This window comes from Ruditapes philippinarum, unplaced genomic scaffold (assembly GCF_026571515.1).
Source record: "Ruditapes philippinarum isolate M1 unplaced genomic scaffold, ASM2657151v2 ctg10009_1_1_1_1, whole genome shotgun sequence".
Taxonomy (NCBI): Eukaryota; Metazoa; Mollusca; class Bivalvia; order Venerida; family Veneridae; genus Ruditapes; species Ruditapes philippinarum.
In genome coordinates this window covers 109,765-122,777 of record NW_026854310.1, presented here as the reverse complement: position 1 = coordinate 122,777, position 13,013 = coordinate 109,765, and the positions used below count along the sequence as shown (strand labels likewise).

The 13,013-nt window shown below is 29.7% G+C and overlaps 1 protein-coding gene across 1 annotated transcript in view; it reads right to left on the bottom strand.

The window, feature by feature from the left end:
- LOC132739768 (uncharacterized) overlaps positions 1-13,013 on the bottom strand; it is a 56,545-nt gene that overhangs the window by 27,859 nt on the left and 15,673 nt on the right. Inside the window, exons 9-15 of the mRNA XM_060727564.1 lie at positions 12,675-12,758; positions 11,278-11,292; positions 9,263-9,435; positions 8,685-8,756; positions 8,341-8,372; positions 7,845-7,915; positions 606-737 (exon numbers count right to left, since the gene is read on the bottom strand). Of these exons, the coding sequence (XP_060583547.1) occupies positions 606-737; positions 7,845-7,915; positions 8,341-8,372; positions 8,685-8,756; positions 9,263-9,435; positions 11,278-11,292; positions 12,675-12,758 (579 nt within the window). The remainder of the gene's footprint in view (positions 1-605; positions 738-7,844; positions 7,916-8,340; positions 8,373-8,684; positions 8,757-9,262; positions 9,436-11,277; positions 11,293-12,674; positions 12,759-13,013) is intronic.

Below are 13,013 nucleotides of genomic sequence, written 5' to 3'. Positions count from 1 at the left end.
AACATTATACACTATCAGCTTTATATATTTTTTAAAAGACATTTTTACTAACCTTTCACATGGTAAAATCACATCTATTTAAAACACAACATATCATCATGCAAAGTGCTGACACAACACAAACAACAAAGTGTTATTTTCATGTAGTAACAGGCAATTTCGTCTGTTTCGGTTAAATGGCATACCAACATTTTGCTGGTCACGATGACCAGTGGAACTGACAATGTTTCAGAACAATTGGACAACCTGTAAAAAACATCTTTCTGCTATTTTAGATAAATAAATTTAACCTAATATCCATACTTATGTTTTAGACAACAAATATTATGATGAATATAGCGCTCTACAGTAATATGGTGAATATCTATAATGATCATTTGAAATTACACCTTATAAACCCCTTATAAACCCATTCCCCCTTTGTCCGACCACCCCCACAAACAACAATAACAACAACAAAAAGAAATTCTGCAGCTCCATCAGGCGGCAGTAAGAAAAATTGATTGCACAAAGCGACAGATCTATAATCATGCTTAAACAACTGAAATAAAAGAACAACTGATCATGCTTGTGACAACATATAACAAAGGGGAACAATTCTATACCAAGTTTTGTTTCAGAGTTCTCTCCCTGGTATAAAATAGGAGAGATTGTAGAAGATCTGGGCTGGTACATCACATATTTTTGTTTATTTGTGGAACTATTGGTACCAGACCTAGTGCCATTCTGTCTTTGTCCTACCAAACAAGATAATAATCAACTGATTAAGGTGACAACGGAGTCAATTATCACTGAAAATACCTAAAATGAGATTTTTTGCCAAGTAGATTTATCAACCTTTTCTGAACACATTCGTGATTTAATTTTGGAAGCAGTTAGTCCAAAAAATGTGTTTTTAAACGTTTTAAAACGGTACCTATACTATTTGTATCTGCTACTCGAGTAACCTGTCGATTATCGATAACGCTCCGCCCCCTGTTGAGGCATCAATGAGGGAAATCGGTAGTTCCATATATCCGTGAATTACAGGTCCATACTGGTCCATACTTCTCGTAATACATGTATCGTACAACTACCGTACATCTTTTATGAATATCTCAACATTTAGCCTTTTTTATTAATTAAGAAATTGTCGGCCAATGTACGTAACATAAATAATTAAGCATAGCGGCAAATCGCACAACCACGGGGTTGATTAAAAATGTAGTTGCTAAAATATCCATAATGTGTGAAAATAATTTGTCTGTCCCGTTAATCTGATAGATATTACATTGAGTTGATAGACTTTTGTACGGATTCAAGGGCTTACTTTACATTCAACCTCGTTTTCTAACAATGTCGAGTAAAACAACAACAAAAACAGACAACATTTTTTATGTGAACGCCTATATGACTTGTGGTAAGGTGTCCCTGACAAATTTCTAAACCATTTTAGATTGTCTAAGGATGATTATTTCTCTATGAATAAAAAAAAGATATCAAAATACATTTTCAGAGAAAATAAATTGTTCGCCAGTAAATCAGACACAGTACTAATAAATCTGGGACAAAGTATGAAATTTATTGTCTATCCCGGTAGAAACTGAATCTCTATGCCGTGCTTAGATGATATTCATAATAGAAGTCAAGAAGGCCAGATCATAATGATCAAGTAATACCTTTCATTTCTATTAAAAAATGTGAAGCATTATCAATTTTATGGAAACAATATATAATATCCCGTTCTTATTTGTACATCTACCATGGACTTTAATAGACTGTCAGAAGCTCAGTTTTTTGTTATTTTATTTTATATTTTAACGGCATTTCATACACGAATACACAGGCAGAGTGACACTGGTATAATAAAATAATAATGCTGATGATAATAATAATAATAAACTTCAAAAAGGAAACAATTAAATACCCCGCTAGCGGTGCGCAAATGCGTTCCATTTCCCCCCACTGAGTGCCTCAAATTTTACCGATAGTCACGTGACATGTGCGACAGATACTAGACAGAGAGTAAATCACGTTAAGAATTGAAGAAATTTCGGCTATAAACTGATATTAATCAGCAGCTTTTTAATTGGTCAGATGTCACGGGGTCATAAAATGTTGTTAGAGTATGTTACCGCAACTTGTGACCCTCTCTGGTGCGATATTTGTGTATTATGCAATTATTTAGCGTGAAACGTAGGGGTCCGAGAGAGAACAGCCGATTTATGACACTTCGTTTGATGCGTGTCGGACTAACTTTGAATCGGCATAACTTTTTTAATAATCAAGCAATTAACATGCGGTTTAAAGCACATGAAAGGAAATTCATTTACGGAGGGAACCGTGTCAGGGATTTTTGTTTGCTCAATCAGCGACTTAATTATCTTTAATTACGTAATATGTATGGTGAAAAAAGTCGCATAAAATGTTTGACGTTACGTAATATTTTTTTGAGAAAAGATAGAAAAAATTTGAGACACGGTTCCCCAGATAATATAAGTAAGGTTATTTTCCAAAAGTTTGATGACAAAAAAATAAAAAATGACTTTGATATGACGATTTAAAATTTTAGGATTTTTATTCAAAATCAATCATTTACAAAGGCATTTTTTTCAAATATGTTATTTTTTATGCTGATCAACGACATTTAATGCACAAAGATTAAATAAATAACAATTATTACTAAAATAACTTGGTTTAAATTACATTTATGTGAGTACCACGGAAAGTGTCTGTTGTCACCTTAAAGTAAACAATCATTGGTTTTACCAATTTGTATTAAAAGATTTAACTCCTTACAACATGTACAAACTAAAGAATATACTATTTGTTATTGCATATTTCAAGAATTCAAGGAATGAACACATTCATCATATTCAATCATCAAAATTTTGTTTTTTGCTTATAATACTACAGACTTTTTCTTTTTTTTGAATTATTTGTAATTAAAGTCTGTGGTAATACATGCAAATAATGTGCAATGTGAAAATTTTGATGAACGCATTAACTTTACTCTAAATCTATCATAAATAAATATTTTCAAAGCTCCCATGAAATATCTAAATCTGTGTGTGTGTGTCTATTTTTTTTAAAACAAATCAATTTATATATGATAATGCAACACAAAAAAAACTTTAAAAAACACCTAAAGAATACTAAAACTGCAAATTGAATAGAACATAGACCTATAAAAAGTTAAGGCAAACCAAAATTGTGAGAAGGCTAAACATCATTTGATCTGGGGAAAAATTTGGGAAAAAATGCTTTTGTAAACACCTTGCTTGGCTTTCAAACTAGATGTTGTTGATCTAGGTTTTGCACTTGATCTGGAACTTTGACTTAATCTTGATTCTTGGTGATGATTTGACCGATCTGGTATTGGTGCCATGAAGGAAATGATTTTAGGTGAAGCTTGGGATGTCAGCCCACCATGATTGCTGAACAGTTTTGTCTGCGGTTTAGGGCCCTTGTGGGTTTTCAAAACACTAACACTAAAATTTGCTGAAAATCAAAATCTAGTGAATTAATTTAGATATGGAAATTACTACTATATATAATATGCATAAAGCAAAATAAAAATAATGTAAAACAATAAAATGCAAAAGAACTGCAATTGTACTCAAGCAAGTACTGTCAAGTGACCAAAAATAACTGCAATGTAACAAAGAAAAAAATGACTGCAATTTCAATTTTAACATATACATAAACTATGATAGGTGATCAGTGTTAAGATGATTTATAAAGCTATAACACTTATAAAGTAAATATATAAAAGTAAAGATGAGGACAACAATTTTACATAAGTTATGAGACATTATGTTTAAACAATTCCAATCTTAAGTCATTGCCACTTTTAAAGAACCACTTGAAAAAAAAAAGATTTTGTTATATATTTTACCATTATAATGATATGACTCAGAGATCTACAAACAATTGAATGTTACATATAATATCTTATCACATAAACCGCGGCGCAGGAGTGTAATAAAGCCATTTAATAAAAACAATATTACACTAGACGATAATTACACTAGTGTAATAACACTTTGACGTCATGTCATTTGCACTATCAACATAGCGTTAAAGCGCGCTAATGTAAGCGTTACACTATAGGCGCGTCAAAGAAAAATGACTCTTGTTAACAGTTTACCGTTCTTATTTTATATATGTGATAAATAGAATATTATATTCGTGTAGATTCAATACTAAATTTATTGAACTCGTTGAATAAAACAATATTATGCTCGCCAGAGGCTCGCATAATATGATTTTATTCAACTCGTTCAATAAATTTAGTATTAAACCTACACTCATTCAATATCCTCTATATATAGACAGGAAATCTAACATCAATCAAATATACGGTAGAACAAGTCAGGATATAGACTGGTCAAGTTCAATTACAAAATTGAAAAAAGACACAATTACCTGATGATAACATTTCAGAAACTACAATTTTCATTCACCTTATCATTATCAATTATTACTAGATAAAATAGTCAATTCAAATATATACCAAATATACAAAATACTAGTGAAAATACAAACGTTTTATTGGAAATTCATAATTATTTATAGAGAGTATAAAAAAAACCCTTAAAATTACCAATTGGAGCTACATGTACACACCATGCAAAGCAAACAAAACAAAACTAGCAAAATTAATGTAAAAACTTTCAAAAGGCATCCATAAATATATGTGTGGAGCCTTAAAATATAAATCATCATCACATGCTTTCATATCTGTGACAAACAATACACTCACAGTAAAACTTCAAATTGATCAAACAAAAATATATGTGTATATGTGTATATAATCAGATGCATACAAAAAGTTGAGATTTTCATACAGGTGTTTTTATTGGTGTATAACAAAGTGCTTCCCATAATGTCATATTAATACTTTATATTACAAAAAAAAACAAACAAAAAACAACATAAAAATCCAACAAAATAATAATTTGCAAACTTTTTTGCATTGCTTATCTCCAATTTAGTTTTCATGGACTCATTAAAAAAAAAATTTTGCTGTGTAAGAATAGCTTATTTAGCAATAACTTCAACATATTGTTTAGATTGAATACAGGTGCCTTTGCATATACCCATACAAACATGATCTTAAATGAAATCCCAACTTTTGAAAATGATTTGAAATAAACCTTCATTCCTGTTACCAAGTGGCGGAAGTTTATCTGGTCGTTTCCTAAGCTGTTCTCTTAAACTTTGTTTCCTATGAAATGCCTCCATATCAAAGTCTTTGTAATACTCAGTGGCAGTGTCATGAAAACTATCTAAAGAGAGGCTAGTCGAGTAATAACTAAGGTCATCTGATAGGCTTTCATCTGATACCAGGCTGCTGGAACCCACATTTCTAACATTTTTTGATTTGCTAGATCTCCTTCTGGAGCTCTGGCTCCCTTCTGTGTACAAAAGTCTTTCTGATTGGCTACCATTTTTGTCTGTGTTACCACTTTCAAGTAATAACCTCTCTTTGCTCTTCTTCCTCCCTTTTCTTTTCTGTCTTGGACTTGGTTCGGAGAGTTTAATGGATACCTCATCCCACTGATTATCATCTGCAGATTGGTCAGTGTCTTTAACCAGTTCTCTCTTTCCATTCAATAATGGTATATCATATTTTGCAGTTTGATTTGTTAACTCATGTAAAACCTCTTCTGATTCATTATCAGTATCAACAATTGATGCACAATCTTTTACTGAGCTTTCCACAGTCTTTTTCTTTCTCTGCTTAGCATTTTTTATATTTTCATCCAGCAAGACATTTTGTTTTTTCGTCTTTTTAAGTTTACCAGGAATGCCTTTACTCTTTGGATCTAATTTATGATCTTGGACTTTAAGGTCTTCAGTAAATAACTTTCCTGTGTTTTCAGACTCTTTATCTCTTTCTAAAGATTCACTGACAGATGTCCAATCAGCTATATCTTTATTTTCGCTAAATTTTCTCACCTTTGAATCATATTTATCATCTAAATCAGACACCAGTTCAGGCTCATGATTTAAACATTGAGTTTTTTCATTTTCATGACCTTTAGACTCATTCCTGTATAATGGTTTCTCTTTCATTAGCCCTTTTCTGACAGTTTTTGATTGTTTCCATGGTGTTATATCTTTATTATTTAGCTCTTCAGACACCAGTTCAGGCTCATGATTTATACATTGAGTTTTTTCATTTTCATGACCTTTAGACTCATTCCTGTATAATGGTTTCTCTTTCATTAGCCCTTTTCTGACAGTTTTTGATTGTTTCCGTGGTGTTATATCTTTATTATTTAGCTCTTCAGACACCAGTTCAGGCTCATGATTTATACATTGAGTTTTTTCATTTACATGACCTTTTGTCTCATTTCTGTACAATGGTTTCTCTTTGATTAGCCCTTTTCTACCAATTTGTTTTCTTGATGATATATCTATATCGTTTAACTCTACCTTGTCAGTGGGTACTAGAATATGATCATCATCATCAGCAGCAGCTTGGACTTGATTTTCTCCAAGTAATGCATCCTTATTGAGCTTTTTGGTCTTACCTTTTAATTGTTCTGCTGGTCTCTTCCCTAAAATAACTTTGTTTTTCATAAAAATCAAAATTATAAATTAGTGTGATAAAAAATAAAAAACAAAAAATCTGAATATCATAACATTAACATAAAAAAATTTCTTTTAAATAAACAATGTATTCATAAAATACATGTAATACAATGGTCATGCGTCTTTTGGTGAAACAGACAGAAAGGAATTTCATTTTTGCACTTGAAGTACATTGTCTTTATTCCTTTCAAACTAAAAAAAAACAACAGAAAATAAAATTTACATATTAAAAAAAAAATAACTATACAACATATGGTCCTGCTGGAACCAATTAGCCTGACTATAATGCTCTATTCTATTTTTCATCTTGATATCCCGAAAATTGATAATGGACAGTTCCAAAAATGAAGTCTGGGCAAGTCCATTTAGTAAATATAGCTGGTTAAGGGCTAAAATTTTATTAATTATTCATAATTATCATAAAAAACAGCTAAAAATAGACACATACACTCTGTTTTAAACAAAATAGTCAATCAATAATGTTTTTGTTTTTTCCCTTTTAATCAAATAAATTATATTGATTAGTGAACAGATTTTACCAATTTTATAAGTCATAGTTTTATTATAATACCTTAACAGAACTGATAATTGTACTAAATGATAAAATGAAAATAACAATAAAATACGAGTGAAATTTTAACATCCACTGACAGTTCATTAAAGAGTTGATGAAATCATCTGGCAACAGCTTTACACAGTATTTAGAATTATCAAAATACTATCTAAAATACTATAACCTGAAAATTTCACATTTCATTGTCAATACCAATACAATATCAAGGAATGGTCCATTATCTAAAGATTTAAGGACAGTAGTATGTTGAAGGCACAATTATTTCATGCTTTCATAACAGCTATAGGCATGCTGGCTAAGATATATTCTCCTTCACAAAATTCTACCCTCTATAACTAATAGAACAGCAAACATGCTGAATATAGCTAAAGTCTAAAATAGTCTACTGTACCTAGGATTCATTTCTAGACATTTCAAAAACTGTTGACTTTTGAAAACCCAAAACCAAAAATCCAAATCTAAAACTCATAAGTTTGAGGCAAATATCAAAATTCAAATATAAAATTGACATAAAATACATGAAAAGACACTCATGTAGGATTCTCATAGAAAGTCCGGCTATACAAAAATATATCTGGATATTGTTCAGCATATAACATTGTAGCATTTCAAATCATGATTTTTACTTTTTCCCGCAGACAGTGAAAAATTACTATACTGAAAACAATTCTCATCTACAAGTACTTACCAGTAAGGAGTTCACTGTCAAGTCCAGAGTCTGGTGATATTGACCTAGGGGAGGGAACTCTTCTAATTCCACTGAAAGTATCAGAATCTCTGTTTCAGGTTGTATTTTTTGTACATTAAGATATTATGTTCTACAAAATGGCATGTAATAAATGTGCTGCAACATGAGAGGATGAAGTGTAATACAAGCCAAAAAATGAAATATTATCTTATTGTACAAGGACTTTATAATCTCCTTACACTTTATAATATATTATTATCAGACTCCAAATGTGCTTAATATTGCTTTATTATTTTATGCCTTGTAAAATGCTTAAGTCATTTTAGAACTTGTTATGTATTTGTATTTTGCAATAAAAGAAAGAATACATTTTCTCACTTAAGAATATTAATTTTAATTGACTAAGTATCATGATTTTTGTCTGAAATAATATTCTGTGTATATTTCTGTGTTTCCTTTTGGACAATATAGATTAACAGTTTAAAGTTAAACTTACTGTGACCTGTCTCCTTTCTTCTTATCCTTCTTCTGCAAGGTAAAACTCATGTTTTAGAAGTATTTACACTTATATATTCATATCAAATTTTCAATCTACTGTGTTAAACTTTGTTCTCTAAATTATGTAGCTATTTTAATTATTCATATTGAGAAAATGGGAGTAAAGACTCTCAACAAAATATCAACAACAAACAAAACAACATACAGACTTACAATGGGACAGCATCAAGGAAAACTTCTGTGGCAACTAATGCTGGTAATTATATGACTGAACTTATAACTGTTAAAAAAAAAACATTTATTTAAATACATGTCTTTTTCAATAAGACACGCTGTACTTACCTTTTGAGGTGGTCCTGACCAGAATTTGGTTGCTTTCTGTTCATTTTTCTTAAGCTCAAACTTCTTTGGTTCCTAAAAATTCACAAGCTATTAAACATGCATGCTTAAATTGGACACATGACAGGATAATTGTTAACAACACATTGGATTAGTGATTACTAGCAGTGTGGGTTCAAACACCGTCATAACTTTTGGCAAGAAACTTTATATATAGCTTTTACCCAAGGGAAAGAACTCATGAAACCATATTCAATACAAGGCTTGATGTTTTTCTGATGTTATCTCCCTTGTTCTATTTAACAATGTTTTCAAGACTGTAAAAAAACTGCAAGATTGATATATTTTATGGAAAATGAAATTAAGTGACAATATTACATACTTCACATCCATGTGATAACTTTACTCTCTATGTCACTGTAGTACTTTTAAATTAATATATATGTACAGTCATCATCATCATCATTATTATCACCATCAACATATTCATCACTTTTATCATCATCATCATCACTTTGAACATAATTGATCATTTCAAGAACGATTCTTTTATTTTTTGACATCATTTTCTCAATCATTACCTTCCAAGATGCATCAACATTTCTAAAATCTTTGAACTGTGTAGGTGGCTTGTCTGACTTCTTTATATCAAGTCCTTTACCTTTAGGTAAATCATACACCCTATCAGTACTGAATGGTGACTTCGATACTATACTTCTTTTAGGGCTCTTCTTTAACTTAAAGGCAGGGGGAGCTAAAATATTAACAAAATATTATTTTTCAACTTAAAGGCAGCTGAAATGATTACAAAACATTCTTTTTTCAAACCTAAAGGCAGGGGCAACTTATAAGGTCACAATATGTTCTTTTTTCAAACTTAAATTTTGAACTTAAAAGCAGGGGGGAGTTGAAATGATTACAAAATTTTCTGAGATGTTCATCATAATAATTTAGACAAAGCTAAAATCAAGGTATGATATCACAACATTTTAGCATGACGTCAATATTACATGTGAAAGAGATATTTTATGACTTCAAACAAAGCATACATGCATTTGTTTCCCTAACCATTATTTTCAACACTGAGGAAATGTATTAAAAGAAGAAAATCAAATATAATCTTTAGAGGTAAAAAAGATATTTCATCCTTTGAACTAAAATTTGTATCAAGCTTTACATTTGGTAAAGTGTTTACATTGTCTATTACATAGATATTCTTGTTATAAATCATTCAAGAAACCATCACAAGTTAATGAATTAAAACATCATGATTTCACCGTTTTTAAATTTCAATGAAATATTTTATCAGGTATAGCTTCATCCATTTTAACATGTAATATATTTATAAATAGATAAAGTTTATTAATTAAAAAAAGAATAACTAGGTCTGAGATGGAGTGTGTTGTATTATGACAACACCTTTGTAACTACATGTATATACATTGTACATCATTATACTAACAAAGCCTTGTTCATAATAAACTTTTATAATACTTATCATCAAATTTCAATATGTTATTTAAATAGATAAATGATTTTCATATTAAACACAAAATATGATGAGTGCAGTTCTGGGATTTACTCATACAATAAAAAAACAATAACCAGGTTAAATTGGGAATATATAGTTCAGGGTCATAAGAAGGAAATATTTGCCTTTCTATAAGTATCAACATAATTTAAGTAAGTGCTAGGAATTGTGAATAAAACATTAACTCATAATAACAGTACATGTATGTTTATGAATTACATGACCAATAATAAAACTGACTATGTGTAGAAAATCACCATAGAAAATATATGTGGCAAATTATAATAATCATGTAATCTTAAACTTATTCTATGTCTTTAAAATATCACGTGACCAAAATTATAGCCCTCAAGAAATATGGAAGTTTGGAGGCAAAAAAAAAAAGAAATAAATGAAAATACCTCCTCACTAAACAAGTTATTAGTTATATTTAAGTTGACAAAAATTTATTCACTGACATTATCCCAGGAACCCTTGGCTTTGTTAGATTCCATATTAATAAAAAAATTGAGTTTTGGTTGCAGTCCCAACATTGAAACATTGTATAGTCATTTTATCACCCAGTATGTCATGTGATCAAGGTTAAGGTTGAATAATATCAGACAGGATGAATGAATGAACTGTGTTCTCTAAAGGAAAATGTAATTTTTTCTGTTATGGATGATGTTGTAAATTCATATGCTGCTATAAGGAAAAAGTCTTAAATGAAAATAATAATTTTGCATAATTTCTATCCAAAATATGATTTATTTGTATTATAATGCAAGAAAAAGTATTAAACACCAGCTGTCATCACAAGACTTAGTAATCATTAGCTCTAAGATAAATGTTAAGTAAAAACTTGGCAGAGCCTTGACATTCAGTTACTTCCTTAGACTGTTACGCTTGAGCTAGATATTCTAGTCTTTAACTGCAGCCAGTGTAAGATTCTTATATGTTAATGGTGCTAACATGACCAGACCAAGGATAGGACTTGAGATCTCCTTATGTTATACTCACAAGGTTTAACAATATTATTACAGGAATTAGGGTTAAAACACAACTGATGTACAACAAATAAAATACCTTCATGCTGACTGTCTACATATAGTATATAAAAGTGAAAATGTATTTTTTATCATGTTTAATTGAATGATTAGTCATCTGTGTTTAAATGGTTGCAATTAAAGTAACAACATTGATAATTATGATGTTTAATTATGTTACTTTTAACCTGGTGATATCTTAATGATGAGCCAACCAGTACCTTAAAGATCCTGTATGTTGTAATTATGGTTGTAATTACCACATTTAAGTGAAATTTTATATATGTATATAATTATGCTTCTAAAACAATTTTCAAACATTAACGAATATGTAAAATATGTACTACAAATATTTGTCCACATTTTAGGTAATCATTAAAATATATGCATTCATTTCTTATTCAAAAATATGACTTTATAGAAAATAAATTTCTAATTGCCTCCCTTTATTAACAAGAATTGTTAATTCAAAAATATATTTACAAATAACGCTTTTGGGAACTTACAGTATTGATAAATCTTCATTTGAGCATTATATGTATGATATAAAACAATAAAAAATTGAGTTACAGGATCTTTAAATCTATAATTTTGATTTCTATGAACAATTAAAAAGTGCCAGATCTTAGTACAAGTATTGTTTAACTTTAATCAATTTTAAAATGACTCGTCTTGCAAGGTAACAACTTGCAACTGTTGCTATAGAGGGTGTGGCTAATTTAAAGGAACGTTGGCAGAAAGGTCAATTTTTCAATATGTTAATTAACTAACATGTTTTCTATGTACAAAAATTCAGACTTCAGTGTAAAAATCCTAAAGAAGACAATATTTTTAGGTAATGTACTTGTTGTAACTTGTAACTGTAACTTTATGGTTATGTTCAAAAGGGCAATATCTGATTATCATATATAGGCAACTGAATTGGCCAAGAAAAAGTGTTATATATCTGGAATTATCAAATGATTTGTAATAAAAAAATTTCCTACATTTATACATATTTTACTCAGTTAGATAATTTTGGATTGTACATTTCACAGGCTAAATAAATATCATATTGTGTTTATGTTGTATTGTTTTTTGAGTGTAATGTTGTATAGTGTTATTGCTGTTTTGCTGTATTGTGTTGTATAGTGTAATGTTGTATTTTGTTGGGTTATGTTGTTTTTTTGATGTTGTATTTTACAACAATTTGTTGTACTGATATAGTATATTGTTCTGTAATATACTGTATTGTATAATATTTTAGAATTGCAAGTTGTTCAGACTTAAACAGAATTGTTTTATATGTGGTACATGTACATATAACAGAATTGCATATCTAAGATTAAGACAATTGTTTGTTAAATTCAAGAGTTCCATATCAAATCAATGTGGTACTAAAAAAACTATATCTTTATTATTATACAAAAACTATTGGGTGTTTTTAAATATAATTACCTTTGTACAGTTTTTCCTTTCTTCGACCACGATGTGAGTTATAACCTTCAGTATCTGAATGTCCATCCTCATCATTCTCTTCTTCTGTAACAAACAATCATAATACCTCGCTGATTCTTTAATTTCTATACAGTTATAACTAAATGACCCACAGAGTTACTTACAACAGTAATCAAGCTATAATCTACATTATGTCAGACCAGTGTTCTAGTATATTGTACCACTGCATTCCACCTTTTATACAACAATAAACACTAGATGTTTATATCTTAAAATGTTACAACAGAGATCATTTACGGGCCTAAAAACATAATTTCTTCAAGAAGATAGCCACATGCA